The following is a 19124-nucleotide window of genomic DNA, read 5'->3' as shown; positions in this document are numbered from 1 at the left end:
CTCATGATGTAAAATTTATAACTAAATTTCTGCAAACTCTTGTGATTTTTAGGTAGTGTAATCGGGGAAGGTGCTTTGCAGTGCTGAAATGCATTATGACTTATAACTGTTGAAAGAAAATTTCTCTCGAACCACACAACTGAGGCCATCTCCATATGCCCCTCAATTTTCTGAGTGTGTTGAGTCTATATTTGTCGAAAGACAGGTTATTTTATGTCATTATTATTTGGTCATTCTAATTTCAATATTGTTGTTAAGTTGTATCAGCATTTATTTATTAATAAAAAAATTTACTTTTTATCAACATGTGACTTGTCAACTTGCGAAACACACTAGAAATAATTATCTCATAATTCAGTATAAACCCTCACCTCCTTTTTTTCATTATCCATGGTGATATTTGGGGGGTCTTCAAAGGTTAAAACCCTAAGTGGGGTTAGGTGTTTTGTCTCATTTATTGACCATCATGGCGAAACTTTTAGGGTATTCTTAATGGAGGGAAAATTTGCAACAACCCAAATGTTTTAAAGTTTTCATGACATGGTTTAAACTCAATTCTAATGCAAAATTCATATTCTCAAAATTAATAATGCAAATAAATATTTTAACTCTATCTTTGGGTTCTATTTTTTAAAAAAATTGAATCATCCATGTGAGTTCATATATTAATACCCCACAACAAAATGGGATAACATAGAGAAATAACATACATTTACTTGAAGTATTCCACTCAATTATGAATTTTCATCAGGTTCCAAAATATTTTTTAGGTGAAATAGTGTTTATTGCAACATATCTTAACAATCAAATGCCTATGAATGCCTAGTCGGATACTTAACTTCAAAACACCACTTTATATTTTGATGGTTATCCACTTATCATAATTTTTCTTATACTATAGCACTCAAAATCTTTGGATGTGTATCCTCTGTTCACATTCATTCCCCAACTCAAACCAAACTTGATCCTAAATCTATCATACGTTTAATCCTTTGTTAAGCCTCAAATAAAAAGGCAAATTAGTTTTATTCTCCTGATATATCAGAAAATACTACAACTTTATTGATATCATATCATATTTTTTGAAAATCAATTATATTTTATCCCAAATTTGATGCTCAAAGGGAGAGTGCAAATGACTATTAAATTTGGGATGCACTTGATGACACCCACACAACAAACCCGCCTACTCTTGTTCTTTCACCTAACTCTTCTAGTCTTGTTGAGAATATCCAACCAACTCAACATGAAGTTCACAACAAAGAATTTCTTATGTATACAAGGAGAGAGAAAAATCTTGAGTAGGTGGAAGACAACTTGGAAAGATAGAGCTGCTTCAACCAAAACTCGAATCCACATTTACCAGAAATTTTGAGTGAGGAGTCTAGTACTGATGAGTTATCCTCTTCCTCTTCTAGGGTTGATAAGGAAAGCGGTACTATACACCCAATTAAGGAGTATATAGCTTATGAAAAGCTTTTCTCAGTCCATAGAACATTTATATCTAACATTGAAGTATGCAGATTCCTAAATCTATTCATGAAGCTCTTGAAAACTTAAAATGAAGGAAAATGGTGGAAGAAGAGATTTGAGCACTATAACATGATGACACATGAACCCTTACTAAACTTTCTCAAGATAAGAAACTAGTTGGATGCAAATGGGTGTTCAACATCAAAGACAAACCTGATGGGAGTGTTGAGAGATTCAAAGCCAAATTTGTTACTAAGAGTTTCACACAAGTTTATGAGATCGACTATTAGAAGACTTTCACACCCGTTGCCAAACTGAATATTATCAGAGTTCTTCTTTTAGCGCCATTTAACAAGGAATGACGAAATGGAGACCTTGAAGAAGTATAGATAAAGATACCACTAGGGGTTGAGAACATTTTCATAAAACACCTAGTATGCAAACTCAAGAAGTATCAGCATTTATTTATTAATAAAAAAATTTACTTTTTATCAACATGTGACTTGTCAACTTGCGAAACACACTAGAAATAATTATCTCATAATTCAGTATAAACCCTCACCTCCTTTTTTTCATTATCCATGGTGATATTTGGGGGGTCTTCAAAGGTTAAAACCCTAAGTGGGGTTAGGTGTTTTGTCTCATTTATTGACCATCATGGCGAAACTTTTAGGGTATTCTTAATGGAGGGAAAATTTGCAACAACCCAAATGTTTTAAAGTTTTCATGACATGGTTTAAAGTCAATGCTAATGCAAAATTCATATTCTCAAAATTAATAATGCAAATAAATATTTTAACTCTATCTTTGGGTTCTATTTTTAAAAAAAATTGAATCATCCATGTGAGTTCATATATTGATACCCCACAACAAAATGGGATAACATAGGGAAATAACATACATTTACTTGAAATATTCCACTCAATTATGAATTTTCATCAGGTTCCAAAATATTTTTTTAGGGGAAATAGTGTTTATTGCAGCATATCTTAACAATCAAATGCCTATGAATGCCTCGTCGGATACTTAACTTCAAAACACCACTTCATATTTTGATGGTTATCCACTTATCATAATTTTTCTTCTACTATAGCACTCAAAATCTTTGGATGTGTATCCTCTGTTCACATTCATTCCCCAACTCAAACCAAACTTGATCCTAAATCTATCATACGTTTAATCCTTTGTTAAGCCTCAAATAAAAAGGCAAATTAGTTTTATTCTCCTGATATATCAGAAAATACTACAATTTTATTGATATCATATCTACAACTTTATTGATATCATATTTTTTGAAAATCAATTATATTATCCCAAATTTGATGCTCAAAGGGAGAGTGCAAATGACTATTAAATTTGGGATGCACTTGATGACACCCACACAACAAACCCGCCTACTCTTGTTCTTTCACCTAACTCTTCTAGTCTTGTTGAGAATATCCAACCAACTCAACATGAAGTTCACAACAAAGAATTTCTTATGTATACAAGGAGAGAGAAAAATCTTGAGTAGGTGGAAGACAACTTGGAAAGATAGAGCTGCTTCAACCAAAACTCGAATCCACATTTACCAAAAATTTTGAGTGAGGAGTCTAGTACTGATGAGTTATCCTCTTCCTCTTCTAGGGTTGATAAGGAAAGCGGTACTATACACCCAATTAAGGAGTATATAGCTTATGAAAAGCTTTTCTCAGTCCATAGAACATTTATATCTAACATTGAAGTATGCAGATTCCTAAATCTATTCATGAAGCTCTTGAAAACTTAAAATGAAGGAAAATGGTGGAAGAAGAGATTTGAGCACTATAACATGATGACACATGAACCCTTACTAAACTTTCTCAAGATAAGAAACTAGTTGGATGCAAATGGGTGTTCAACATCAAAGACAAACCTGATGGGAGTGTTGAGAGATTCAAAGCCAAATTTGTTACTAAGAGTTTCACACAAGTTTATGAGATCGACTATTAGAAGACTTTCACACCCGTTGCCAAACTGAATATTATCAGAGTTCTTCTTTTAGCGCCATTTAACAAGGAATGACGAAATGGAGACCTTGAAGAAGTATAGATAAAGATACCACTAGGGGTTGAGAACATTTGTAGGGGGAGCGCTCTATGTACGAGTTATAGTATTCATGGATCAAGCATACGGCGGCTGTAACTCTCTTTCTGCATCTTTCTCTGGTTGCATCCATGTATTTTGGTATCAAAGTGGCTAACACATAAGCATCAATAAATTAGATACAATCATATAAGGTTACAAACAAAACCAACAAAAATGAAATAACGTTGTAGATGAAAATAGAAAACGACATGTCTCAAGCAGTTTAAATAACTAAAGCAAAATGAAAAATAAAAAAAAATATAAATGTCTCATGCTATTTGAAAAAAAAATTATCTCAAATGTTCCAACTCTCATAAAAAAATCTTATGTAAGTCACCCTACTACCAATGGGCATCACAATGAAAAATTCTGTGCAGATTGAATCTTCAAGCAACTTCATAAAAAGCAAATACAATGACAAGTCCTCAAAAATTTCTGGAGATGCATTTAGAATTTGCAGAACCTGCTGGACAGAAGTTGCTTGAGATGTTTTGGGTTCATCACTGCATGAAGCCACCAGCTGTGATATCTGGATTCCAAGAAAGCAACTCCCATTTTTATTTTATTTTCAACTCACGGACGCTTAAAACGACTTGTAGACTCAAGTTCATGGAGGTCTGGGCTAGAGTCTCAGTGGAATCACCCGATTGGTTAGTTCCTAAATTTTTAGGAATGCAACCAAACCCCGTCTCACTGGGGGTACATGCAAAGTTTCCCATTGCCACGACATTGCTAAAAATACAATCCAACTTCTCCTCCAACTCGTGAGTGATTCCACTGTATTTAAATTTTTTAGAAGCAGGAACCGCCTACAATTTCATATACATGTAGCTTAATTTAAAAATAAATTAAAAATTGACCAAAATGAGGGAAAAATAATAAAAAAAAACCCATCGCAAGCCTTAATGCATGCACTCCTCAGAAGCTTCAATTGTTTGCTTAACTGGTTCCCATCCCAAGCCCGTTGACCACAACTTCAATTCCTTCCAGATCTTTCAATCCTTCTTGAACTGATCCCACTTGTTTCTTAATTGCTTCCTATAGTACTCTCTGCCTGTACTTTTGTTGCATTTTCTAATAATATTTGCCACCCTTTCTTGTTGAATATTGTTGTAGGCCTAATTCCTAGATTGAACTCCTTGAAGCAAAGTTCACAAAAAATTATTTTTGTTTCTTTTTCACACATTATAGATGAACCAACCTCTTTGTTCTTAAATATTGTGTTATTAGCATGAAAAAAACCTAATTAACATAAATAGGAATGCCATGATATAACAAATAAAAAAAAATGTATTGTTGCAATATCATCATCATAACCTTCACATCAATACCTCCACACATAAGCACATCAGGACATCAACAAATCCATCATAACACTAGCAACACCTTCACACACTCGCCACCACCTCCTCACAGTCACACAAAGACCCCACCAGACACCACAAAAGCACCACATAGAAACCGTACATACACCATCACATCCAATAGACACCAAAACCTCCACACAAAAACCAAAACGTCCACTAGACACCACACGGACTCTAGACCACCAACACCACGTCCACATCACCAGCACCACCTCTACAGAAACAAAACCACACACACACAACCACCTCCTCAGACACCAAACACACTGGCACATTAAGACACTAACGCATCCACCACACCACCACCTCCTCATAGTAACACACAGACACCAACTCATCTACTACACCACCAACTCTTCACAGTAACACACAAACACCATAAATACACCACGCAAATACTAACATAAACTTCAATACCTCCACAATGCACCAACTCCTCCACCAGATACCACAAAGACTCCACATCACCAGAACCAGCTCCAGACAGGCAAAACCATACACCTCGACATAGCACTAAAAATATTTTTATTAACAAATTCAGCAACACCTTTTATCCATTTTATAAATTCTCACTAAATTATCCAAATTCATGTTAACATACCAACAAAAATTCAGCACAGACACAACACCCGAAATATTGCTATTAACAAATTCAGCAATAACATTCATCCATATTTCAGATTCTCACTTTAATTTCAAAATTCATGTTTCCAACCCATATTCATCACATGCACAACACCAAATTTCATCCAATTTTCAAATTTTCCACTGAAATTTAAAATAAAAATATGAAAATCTAACACCAAAGTCTCACTGAAAAAGCAATATAAAATAACATTGTGAAATTCCCACTGAAATTCAAAATTCATGTTTGCAGCGTATATTCAACACATAAACAACATCCAACATAATGTTATTAACAAATCCATGACAAAATTTAATCCAATTTTTAGATTCTACAATAAAATTGAGCAAGTTATGTTGCAATAAAACCAAAAGAAATCGAGCAAACCACGTATAGGGAACCCAAAGCATTGCTAATAGTAAAAACACCAAAAATCCAAAGATAGCTAAAAAGCACCAATCCAAGCCACATTACCAAATTGTAAATCACAGTGTGTCAAAAACTATAAACCAAAATCATTATGGATGCAACATGAAGCATCAAAACCACCAAACCGAGCATATCAAACTGAAAATCACCAAACTATGCAAACTGTGAAACCTAAAAGAGAAAACCAACCAGCATAATGCACACAACCATACCGAGAAAAAAAAAATTTTTGAAAGTGAAGAAAAAAGAAGATAGGTAGAAGAGGGAATATCACATAGAGCTAAAATGCACACAACCACCAAACCCAGCCGAAGAAGAGAAGGGAGAGGGGAAGAGAAAATACAAATCTCATCGCAATAACCATCAATCTAAGAAAGTGATCCACTAAACTGATGGAAGTGATCCACCATACAGAGCAAAAAATGCACAAACCACCAAAAATCAAGTGAAAGTAAAGAGGTGAGAGGGAGAAGAATGTAAAGGTCACCAGAATAATCACTCGCAACTGAAGTAGCCAACTAGAGTCAACGCGTAGCCACCAAAGCCATGGATCCACATGAGAGAGATACGTAGGGCAGAAGAATGACAAGAGAGGGAGCAGGATCAACAAAGACAGATGAATTGCGAGAAGAGGGGCTATAGGGTAATTCAACCCAGGGTTTAGAGTGGAGAAACGAGGATGCGGGGTTGAATCTGCAACTATTTTTTAACAAAAGTTTTTAACCGCAAATCCTTTTTCAAATGCCTTTTTATGTGTCGTCAAGGTGCGCCACACGAATTTAGCCATGCCAAACGAACAATTGGTCTCCCTCATCCAATGATTTTTAACATTAATAAAAAAATTAATTTATATTTTTATATATTTTAGATACTTTATCATTAAAAAGTTTTATAAATAAAAATTTGTGTGACATATGCCCTTAAATAAATTTATAAGTCTAAGTTACGCTTAATCATTCTTAATATTTGGTAGTGTAAAACTTTGATGTTATTTGTGTCAGTTTAGATATATTTTGGTTTTTTTTTCTTTTATGTTTGGGTCATCTTTTTTTTTAATTAAATTATTTTAAAAATAATTTTTCCCCCCTAAAAAAATGGCTAGTTCTTCCTCTGTGTACAACAACAGCAGTAACAAGCATTTATCCTACTAAGTGAGGTTGGTTATATGAATCTTTTTCTCCATTGCGTCCTATCGAGTGTCAATTTTCATTTAATTCTAATAGATTAAGATCATTTTTAAAAAATATGCATTTTTTTTTTAAAGTTTATCTCCGCCTTTCTTACCATAAGTCAAATCTAAAACATCTACAATCAATTGTCATCGCCATCATCTGGGTCAAGGTACCAATGTCACATCTATAATAGGCGTTACTTCCTGTTTTCCAACCACAATACTCTCTTCTATAATCTCGGGTGCATCCATTTGTCTGAATTAAAATAATTATTTATTTAAAGTTAACTTAAAGTTTCAATTATTATTATTACTAGATTCATTGTGATTATCCTATTGGCTATTTTATCAAGATTGTATTACTTATTTTTAAACCTTGTGCCTCTGATGTTATTTTTATCAATACTTAGACCGGGGATTGAAATTAACTAAGGCAGGAATAGACGGTCGGATGATGATACTCATATTTTTATATTTTTATATTTTTATTTTCTATAACTAATAGTAGCCAAATGAAATGAAAGAGTCACTAAAGAAAATAAATTTAAATAATTCAATTCAGTTTACTTTAATTCATGTTTACGTCTTCTATTGCTCATCTTTTAATCAAATGATTAAACCTGTATTGTTAATTTAAAACAGTGACCTAAAAAGCCCATTGAGACATCTACTTCTAAATCACAAAAACGTAACGAAAAAGAAACAATATGCATTTCAGTTAAATTTTTTATAATTCCACATAAAAATATTTTACAATTTATATTTATGAATATCATTAATTAAGATATTTCAAATCATTTTTTATTTCATATTATACTATTTTCATATCATTTTATATTTAACATTCACAAGAGCACCATCTAAAATTGTATCATTTATAGTTCAATATCTATTTCTTTTTCCATTCACATGGACAAGTATATTAGTATTCTCCTGTTAGTACTATAAATGAACAAATTCCATTATAATCAAACATGCAGATACAGTTAGTCTATACAGTTCATATCATTCATATATTCTTTTCATTCAATCCTACCTTTAAATAATGCATAACATTACAAAAACCAACATTTATATCACAAAGCGGGTTGTTTACATGAAGCCTTTTTCTCTATTATGTTCTATTGATTGCCATATTTTCATTTAATTCTAAAAAAATATGATCATTTTTGTGTAAGCCCATTTTTTTTTTAAAGTTTATCTCTGCCTTTCTTGCCATAAGTCAAATCTAAAACATCTACTTTCCTAATTGGATCATCAGATGGTCGACGCTTGATGTGACCACTAAGATGATTCTCTTTGATCTTTTCTGCCATTGGAGCTACACCAACCGTTTCACGGATATATTTGTTTTGCATTTTATCTCTAATTGTAAAGCGATTCATCCACCAAAGCATTCTCATCTCAACAACACTTAACTTAGTTTTGTTCTTCGCTGTTATAGGCAAACATTCAACGCCATAAAGCATTGTAGATCTCACCACCATCTTATAAAATTTTCCTTTATATCTAAGCGGTACTTGTCTATTACACAATAGGCGTGATGCATTTTCCTGCACTTCGACCATCCATCTCAAATTCTATTAATAACATCCCCATCACCATCACTTTCAATAATAGACCCGAGATATCTAAAATGTTGCCTCTTTTTAAAGACTTTATCACCCATTGCTACAACCACGCTATTAGATTTACTATTACTAAAATTACATTCATTGTATTCAATTTTAGATCTACCCAAATGAAGAGATTTAAACTCTAAAGTTGATTTTCATAATTCAAGTTTTTCTTGAACTCTTTTTCTAGTCTTATCCACAAGGAGGATATAATCAGCGAAAGCATACACCAAGGTACGTTCTCTAGTAAATGTCCAATAAGAGCACCCATAACTAAAGAAAGAAGATACGGGCTTAAAGCCGATCCTTAATGTAATCCAAATGAAATAAGAAAATACTTAATCAATCATTCTTCTGTTCGAACATAAGTAACAACTCTAGTATACATATCTTTAATGACTTTAGTATGAGTCATATAAACACATTTATTTTCTAGAACTCTCCAAAAAATTACTCTTGAGAACTTATCATAAACTTTTTCTAAATCAACAAAATTCATATGAAGATTTTCCTTACTTTCTCTGTACTTCTCCATCAAAACTCTCAATAAATGTATAGCTTCTATAGTTGACTTGTGCGACATGACTTGCGCGACATAAAACCAAACTGATTTTGAGAAATTTTTGTATGACGTCTTATGCTCAATTACTTTCTCCCATAATTTTAATGTATGACACGTTAACTTAATTACTCTATAATTTGTACACTCTCGTGCTTCCCATTATTGATAAAAATATGAATCGAAATATTCTTTCTCCACTCATGTATTTTTTTTAGTTTTTAAACGTTTAGTAAGCCAAGAAAAGTCCAAATTTTCTAAACATTTTTACACATTTGTTATGATGTTGTCAGATTCTATTGATTTTCCGTCTTCATTTTCTTTAAGGCATCCTCAACTTCTGTTTTATTAATATGATGATTAAAATAAAAGTTTTATAATTATTGACGATATTAAGATCACTAAAGTTAATCTTACTTTCAACATCTTCATTGAAAAGTTTATCAAAATATTTCTGTCATCTATGTTGAATATCTTGATATAAGAAAAATATTTTTTGATCTCCATCCTTAATACATTTTACCTGAACTAAATCTTTACTTTTTTATCTCTTTGTTTGGCTAGTATATGCATATATTTTTTGCCCTCCTCAGTATCTAATTTATTATAAAGATTACTAGAAACAAAATCTTAAGCATCATAAATTATTCTCTTAGATTGTTTACGGGTCACCTTATATTTTTCTTAATTGTTTATACTTTCATATTTAAACCAATTTTTATAGCAAAACTTCTTTTTTTTACATTTTCTTGCATATTATTATTCTACCACCAATTCTTTTTTTTTATAAGAGCTTTTCCTTTTGATTATCCAAGTATATCTATTCCAACTTGCTTAATTATCCTCGTAATTTTATCCCAGCTAGCAATAACTTTTTTATGAACATCTCAAATTTTAAGATTTTAAAGTTTACTCAAAAAATAATTTTATTGATGTCTTATAAGTGCCCCCATTTAATTTTATGATAATATTTTGTTGTATTTTTGATCTTTTAACCATTTATTTTAAAATCCAAAATTAAGAATCGTTGTTGAGTACTTAAATTTTTACTTAAAATGACATTACAATCTTTACAATCTGAATGATATTTTTTTCTCATAAAAATAACCAAATTGTGCTTTATTAGATCTTTTTTTATGAGTGATAATATACTTATTTCTTTTCTTAAATAAAGTATTAGCAATAACAAAATCATAAGCGAAAAAGAAAATCAAATATGACTTTATCTTCTTCATTGGTAACTCCAAAATTGTAGTCATCATGAGTATTTCTAAAATCTTTTCACTCTATCAATATATTTATTTAAATCTCCAATAAAAGTTATTTCTTGAAGAGGAATCCTTTGTATTAATTCTTTTAAGTTATTTGAGAATTTTTTTTGAACATATATTTAAACCTACTAGAAAAGCTTAAATGCTTATAATATTAAGAATCTTAGTATTAACAATAATCTTTAGGGTTATTATTTTATCTCTAATTTTATTAATTTTTACAACATTATCTATCAAATTTTGTATCTATAATCATGCCTACACTATTTCTAGTATAAATTTGATATTGAAGTTAACCCAAATCACATCGAAAACACAAATATTATTTATAAATTCTAAACATATTACAAACAGGATGCATGAAAGCAGGAAATAGACGACAAAAAAACATGACAACATAAACAATAGAATACATCCATGGGGGACAACGAGGACAGAGACTACTGGACGGCGGTTGGTGGCTGAGGAAAGAGGGCTGCGACTGTAGGGAGCTGGCAGGAGGGATGGGCTGGTTTTGAAACAACAAGTTAGCTTGGAGCGACAGTCAAAACAACTGACGGTTGCTGTTTGGCGCTGTTGGACAACAGGAAACAACAAAACGAAGGTGTTGTGTGGTGCGATAGCGATGGTGCAGAGCTAGGACAATGAGGGCAGCGAGGACGAGGGAAGATAAGGTAATGGGAGCGGATGGAACTATAGAAAACAGTAGATCCTTGCTATTCTGGGCGGTGGAAGCTAGGGTGGTAATGGTTACTGCGTCGAACTGCATTTGGAGAGATGCAGGAACATTGCCGGAGGCTAGATTGGCGGTTGCGGTGAAGGCCAGAGAGGTGTGGTTGTTGTGCGAGAAGTAGGATGACACTTGGGAAGATGAAAGGAGAGAAATATTTTGGAGGGGTTGAGCTACAACCGGAGCATCGCTCAGATCCGTTGAGACGATTACCACCTTGGACAAGGGACAGCCAGAGCACTATTTTGACATTGGATACAACTCTCAAGTGGAAAACTACTCGAACAAAAATAAATTCAGATTTCGTAAAACAAGACCTTAACTTGAAGCATTTCCTCTCCTATTTATAAAGTGTCATGACCTATCTTAGGAAACTTTTAAAATAAGAAAACGAATAAAAATTGGATTTCAGATTTCGGGAAAGGTTTTTAAAATAGGAGAGGAAAATAAAATCAAATTTCATATTTTAGGAAAATATTTAAATTAATGAAGGAGAATAAAATTAGGATTTAAGCTTTAGGAAAAATTTAAATTAGGAAAAGGCCTAGGAAGGAAAAAAGGAAGATGAAGAAAGGAAAGAAAGAGAAGGGAGAAAAAATGAAAGGAAAGGGGAGGGAGGAGGGGGCGGTGGGGGCCCCTTTTAAGAAGACCGGTCCCCCATGAGCTCCGCATTAAACTTCTACCAGAATATCAAAATTAAAAATTTTAAGCTATCAATCTCTTTAGTCTTTTGGTTTCTGGAATGCCCTCCGCGTTAAACTTCTACCAGAGTATCAAAATTAAAAATTTTAAGTTATCAATCTCTTTAGTCTTTTGGTTTCTGGAATGCCTAAGATAGTTATCTTCTTGTGAACCATAATATCTACTAAATTCATTAATATACCTCCAAGAGTTATTATATTCCAAGTTAATTTCCTAATATTAGTTTTATGAATTAAATTCTTTACTCACATCTGTCCATTATATGATGACCCTTGCTCATTTAATACTACACTCGGGCGCCGTTGCTATGACCATTGCACATTTTTCACTGTATTCAGGTCATATAATCTGCTATTTTTAGGGGAGGCCCTAGCATTTATACAATGACCTAAACGATTCATGTTAATCTTTAAAGAAAATTCTACATTGGTTGTCGACTGACTAACATTACCCTCCACTTTTCACATCTAGGACATGGACTCGGCAATGACAGTGATAATAATACATAATATTAGTGCTTTTAAAATATATATTCTTCACATTGATATGATCAAAATCTAAAATGCGTTTTAATCACAATAAAATGGTGCCATTAGGTTACAATAACATTCTTTGAATTCAATTTATAAGAAACACAAATTATTACACTTGAAAGTAAGAGTACTCATCTTGATTTGATATTAAAAAATGATCCTTTTAATACCTTTAACTTTTTCTTTCATTTCACTTGATTATATTTCATAATATTCTAATATTAATATGTAGCAATTTATAATTAAGTTGACTATAAATGATTACCAAATAAACAATAATCTGACATCCCATCTTTTCTTATTTAGCACAATCTGACCTCTATCTCCCTTTTATGTTTAATTCGATCGCTTATCCAGATTTAATTACTAATATTTGTTCATGATGTTTATTATAATTTAATATCAATTCATGATATTTAGTATAACTTAACTTTAATTGATGAAGTAAAATAACTTGTATAAATAGAGTACTGAACCTTTACCTTTACTGCCGCCAACTTTCCTCAATCTAAACTAAATTTTCCATGCTTCTGTACTTTCTAATTCTGATTTTTAAATTCAAAAATAATATTAACAAATACCAAATTAAAAACCAACCCTAACCTTATAAAGCATTGGTTCGGTTTGCTCTTAATCTCCCCCACGAGAGCAAACTCACAGCCTTTGCCTCCCTCTTCCCTTTGTACACAAAAGCACCATTCGTGCCCTTCTCTCCTATTCTACTGCTCGAGCTCGAACCCTACGCAGAGCTTCTTCCTGGAAGTGACCGGTACATACAAATCATAATGTAGTGGTTATTTTGAATTTGCATTTAGAAGCTGAAACTCAATTTGTCCTGCTTTCATTCAAAATTTTGAGGTGACTTTTTATAATTTATTCAACAAATGGATTTCCATGTTACTACTCAAGGATTAGTTTTTAGCGTTTTCGCACACATCTCTTATAAAATTTCTTTTTGGTTTTTTATTATTTCTATGTTGTAGTTGCTCAGTATACCATTCAATTGAATCAGGTACCTATATTTATAGTCTCCACAACTGCGGAGCAGACACTGGCATTTACTAATGCTATTCCGGAATGGCTTTGTAAAAAGCGCCAACAAAAGGTTTATACTTTTGCTACTTCTCTCAATTTGCTCTCTGATTTATGGGTAGCTTGTTAAATTTTATGTATGCCTCTTTTGGGCATCATTTTATAGCTATTCTGCGGTCAACCTTTATTTGGTCATGCTGAGCTAATAACAGAGAAAAAGCTTCATGTGTTCCCTTTGCTTTACTCGTCAGATTTACTGTAAGTTTTCTAAGCTTCTAAATTTTACATATGTTGATATAACTGAACGTATTTATGGAAAGTTTTACCTGAATGACCTCTGCTATGCTTATTACTTGAGCCTTATCTTTGTTAATTAAATATTTTGATTACATAAAAATATGCTTTTTTTTTTGTTAAGGTGGATTAAGTGAGATTGATTGTTTGCTTTCCATTAATTAAATATTTTGATTGCATAAAAATATGTTTTTTTTTTTTTTTGGTAAGGTGGATTAAGTGAGATTGATTGTTTGCTTTCCAAGAATTAGATTGTGAATGAGAAATTGCCCTATGTTGTGAAGTTTTGGGAACAAATGTCAATGGGAAACCGTAACTACCTATCTTTTCTACATGCATTTGATTTTGGAAGGATGAGAAAATGTCTTTTTAAAATGTGTTTTGCATTTACTATGTGTTTTATGTTTTAGATTCTTTTTTTGTCAACTACTTTTATGGGTTTATATGTTTCATATATGTTGAAATCCTGGCTGCGCAGCATGAGTAATTATTATGGATATTATAGATTTATAAAAAAAATTAAAATAAATAATTACAATAGGATGATATGATGGGATTTGAAAGGTGAGAAATTATTAATCATTCAAGAAATGTTACTGAGAAAGATAAATTGGAATTTTTAACTGAGCCGACATGACTAATTCTATTAAGAAGATTGTTGGTGAACCTTTAGGAACATCTAGGAAAAAAATTTGGGGGATCTAAATACATAGAACCTAAAACTATCAAATATACATATCTCAACTCAAACTTTATTATTTACATAGGCAAGTAGCATCTCCCGTTAAAATCTCTGAATGCCTACATCTGTCATTCCATCGCCGACTTCACCATCCACGAGTCCAGAAGCTTGTGAGCCATGCCCTCGCCTTCTGTTGCAGATCTCTCACCTAGCAAAAGCATCCGCACAGCCTCGCCTTCTATTGCAGATCTCTCACCTAGCAAAAGCATCCGCACAGCGTGTAACTTATTTGTGACTTGGCCTTGTGCAACCCTCAGCAGCCCTTCTTCATCTGGCTCTGGCTTTCATTTCATCTATTTTCAAGGCTAGGAACCAGTCATTATCCTTTTCCTTAGGCCGTTTTGTTCCATCCCGTTAAAGCTACCTGCATTCCCATTTGCCCTCCACAGATTAGGTAGGCCTAGAGCATCAAACTTTGGCAAAGAGTCGTTCACTTCCGACCCTAGCATTCTAAAGGTTTCCGATCCAGTATCCTCCACCACCTCCACGGAATCCATGGTCTGTTCAAAAGATTGAGAGTTATTGATATTATTTTGCATCTACTGGCAGGCATTTTTCTTATTATAAAGCCTGCAGAGCACCCACTTGTCAAAGAAGGCGTTGACATTGATATCTGGCGGGATCCAACAAGTTGCTTATCGTTATTAACTGAGATGCTATGTATGTAAATAATGAAATTTGGGTGGGAGTTATGTAGACTTGATAGGTTTAAGTGTTATATATGTAAATCCCCCCCAAAACTATATTAATAAGGTAATTGGTGGAGTGAATCGATACAAAATGCAATTGAGGAATAAAAATGTTGTTTTAAAAGTGGAAAAAGATAAATGGTACCCATATTTTCTAATGATTATAGGTAATCTTGAAGCCTTGTAAATTGAATACGGAACATATCAAAAGTTATAACTTTTGATGGTAAAATAGCTTACTAAGAGAAGGAGAAGAAATATCAAATAGTAAGTGGTAAGAGACCCAATGCTTGTGATCAAGTTAGATGCATTAGAAATTGAGAGAATAATATCAAATTAAAAAATAGAAAATCAAGAGGACAATGAATTAAATAATGAGGTATATTATAGATTTACAAAGAAAAAAGTGAAGTAGTTCTGGCTCTAAAAAAGATTCTTAAAGTTAAAATACTAGTCCTTGTACTCTAGATGAGGTTCCTATTAAGATTGGAAGGTTATGAGTGATATTGTTGTGATTTGGTTAGCAATTTTCTTTTATTAACGTTTAAAGACCTCGAAGATGTGTGTAGAAATAATTTCAATGTCAATATTTAGGGACAAAGGAAATGTTTAATACTACAATAATTATAGAAATATTGATGTTATATAGCAATTTTAAATAATTAATTGATTTCATGTCAGAAGATAACTATGTAACCCTTTTTTTTGTGTGTTGGGATAATTAGTGAAAAAATATTTAAGAGTAAAGAATAAATTTTGATGCGATTTTTATTGAACATGAGAAGACATGATCTAGTGCCATAAAATTTTGTTTGGTGAATACTAAAGAAGTATGGTGTGCGATTAAGTTGTGCTAAAATTTTTAATATGTTTTAGATTCTATTACGAGGGCTCCTAGTCTAAGGGGAAATTTGTCTTTTGTAAGCCTAAGGGCTAGTTAGTTATTATTATTATTATTATTATTATTATTTGGGTATAAAGAAGTTGATGAAACTTTAAAGAAAACCAAGGGTGGAAAGTCTGTAGGACCGGGATGATATCTTGATATCTCAATTAAAGTGTGGAAATATTTAGGAGATTTGGGAGTTTCTTGGCTTACTAAACTCTTTAATATTATTTTAAAAACTAAAAAGATGGCTGAGCAGTGGAGAAATAGTATTTTAGTCCCAATTTTAAGAGTAAAGGGGATGCACAAGAGTGTGCAAATTATAGAGGAAGTAGGCTGATGTGTCATACTTTAAAATTATGGGAGAGGGTAATTGAACATAGGTTAATAAGTATTACAAAGATTTCTTATAATCAATTTGGATTTATGCCCGGTAGGTCTACTATGGAAGCTATACATTTTTTTAGAGTTTTGATGGAGATGTTTAGTATAATAAGGAGGATCTACATATGATTTTTATTGATTTAGAAAAAGCTTACGAGAAGGTACCAAGAGATATCCTTTAGAGAGTTATTGAAAAGAAAAGTGTTGGTATGACTTATATTCAAGTCATTAAAGATATGTATACAAGAGTTGTTACTTGTGTTCGAACGAGAGGATTGATCAAATATTTTCCTATTTCTGCTGGTTTACATCAGGGATCTGCTTTAAGCCTATATCGTTTTTCTTTAGTTATGGTTGGTCTTACTGGACACTTACAGGAGGATGTACCTTGGTGTATGCTTTTTGTTGATGATATTCTTCTCGTGGATAAGACGAGAGAAAAAGCTCAGGAAAAAGTTAAATTATGGAGCAATGCGTTGGAGTCTAAAGGCCTTCTTTTGAGTAGAATTAAAACTGAATACATGGAATGTAATTTTAGTAGTAGCAGCTCTAGTGACAGAAATGTAACTATGGGTGATCAAAGTATTAAAAGATGTAAATGCTTTAGATATCACGGGTCTATTATTCAAAGTGATGGTATGTAAATGCTTTAGATATCATGGGTCTATTATTCAAAGTGATGGTGATATTGACGGCGATGTTATTAGTAGAATTCAAGTTGGTTGGTTGAAGTGGAGGAATGCTTCGGGCCTATTGTGTGATAGAAAAGTACCGCTTAGACTGGGTGGCGAAACCTGCAATGCTCTATGGCGCTGAACGTTGGCCTTTAAAAGAGAACCATAAAACTAAGTTAAGTGTTGCCGAGATGAGAATGATTGGGTGGATGAGTGGCTTTACACTTAGAGATAAAAATGCAAAATGATTATATTCTTGATAGGGTTGGTGTAGCTCCAGTTACGGACATAATTAGAGAGAGTTGTCTTAGATGGTTTGGTCACATTAAACGTCGACCATCTGATGATCCGATTGGAAGAGTAGATGTTTTAGATTCGACTTATGTTAAGAAACGCCGAGGTAGACCTAGGAAGACTTGGGAATATTGTATTAAAAATGTTTGTAATTTATTAGAATTAAATGAAAATATGAAACTAAATAGGACGCAATGGAGAAAAAAGGATTCATGTAGCCGACCCCACTTAACGGGATAAAGGTTTTGTTTTTGTTGTTGTTGTTGTTGTATTATTATTTGGGTATAAATTGACTTCTTATGTCTAGGGTTAGAGATATGCATTAGATTGAGTTGTGAGTCTTAGGTTTAGGTTTTGGGAGAGATTTCTTACCTCTCAAATTGTAGGAATTAGTAGAGATCACCTATCTCCTGAATCGTAGATGCTTATCTTTGTATTTTCGTTGAGTTGTTTGAATTATTGAAATAAGAAATCAATTTTTTTCTAATTTTTGTGGAGAATCGTGTTGATTTTTTTGCTCTGAATCATCTGAAATTGGTATCAGAGCTCAAAATTCAGAGCCCAAAATTATGAGAATTAGATCCACAGAAGAGAGGATCGATTGACGGGCGGCTTACCTGACGACGATTTTGGCTTACAGAGCTAGTCGATCAGACGTCTTCGCGTTCAATCATGGGCAAGGAGACGAAGGGATCACTACTTACTAAAACCCGATGCTCCATCTGCTAAGCACAGGGAAGGTTTCGAAGCGATGATCCCGTGAGGTTTAAATCGGCGTACAAAGTCCCGACAGAGTCACAATTGAGTCGCGATCAGAGCTACCTGGGAAGGCAGCGCCGAGATCGCAAAGGGTCAGAACTCACTGGGTAGGAAATGACGGAAAGTGATCGTTACGTGGGAAAGGGTCTCGTCTTTCAGTCGTGCCTTGTGATCGCATCGTTCGACTTCAACGCGAAGGAAAACGATGACCTACACAAATCAAGATTTGCAGGGTGCTGACAATAGGATTGTAGCGTGCCTCGTGCGATGCAATCATTGATTTACGTACCTTGTATGAAATGACGGGACCACGACATACATAGTAACCAAACTCGTCATTTTTTGACAGTTCAAACTCGAAAATTCTAAAATTTTTAGTTGTTTACCTCGAAACACAGTTCCTTGAGATTCCTTTGCTAGATCACATTGTTATAGCACTGGACGTTGTGATTTTGATTATTTGTAAATCTTCGGTGACTTTTCAATGTACTGAAAATGGTCTTTTGTGATCGAAAATTTTTCTTGGATTAATGACAACAAAGGAAGTTGATCTGGAGAACAAATTGGAGGAAGAGATGAAGTTAAATAAAATTTGGGATGGAAGAATGGTTCGCCACCATAGAGGAGAGGCTCTCTTCTATGGAGAATCGACTGGAGGATCGATTCGAGAGTATGGGGGAAATTTAAGAGTTGCTAAAGAAGCTCATTGAGATGTAATCCCCACTGACAACTCAATTTGCATACCCTAACCAAAGGTTGACGGGTGAATCTGTAGCAAGATTGAAAGT

At 33.2% G+C, this 19124-nt stretch overlaps 1 protein-coding gene across 2 annotated transcripts in view; it reads left to right on the top strand.

Moving 5' to 3' along the window:
• The window catches only part of LOC110033362 (integrator complex subunit 9 homolog), a 45646-nt gene that overhangs the window by 4906 nt on the left and 21616 nt on the right, over positions 1-19124 (top strand). For both annotated transcript variants that reach the window (XR_002294936.1, XM_020737307.1), the window contains exons 6-7: positions 13595-13687; positions 13781-13872. Coding sequence is in view for 1 of the 2 variants with exons in the window: in XM_020737307.1 (XP_020592966.1) it covers positions 13595-13687; positions 13781-13872 (185 nt within the window). In the remaining variant the exon portion in view is untranslated. The remainder of the gene's footprint in view (positions 1-13594; positions 13688-13780; positions 13873-19124) is intronic.

Source organism: Phalaenopsis equestris, unplaced genomic scaffold (assembly GCF_001263595.1).
Source record: "Phalaenopsis equestris unplaced genomic scaffold, ASM126359v1 Scaffold001149, whole genome shotgun sequence".
NCBI classification, from domain to species: Eukaryota; Viridiplantae; Streptophyta; class Magnoliopsida; order Asparagales; family Orchidaceae; genus Phalaenopsis; species Phalaenopsis equestris.
This window is presented reverse-complemented; position numbering and strand designations above follow the sequence as displayed.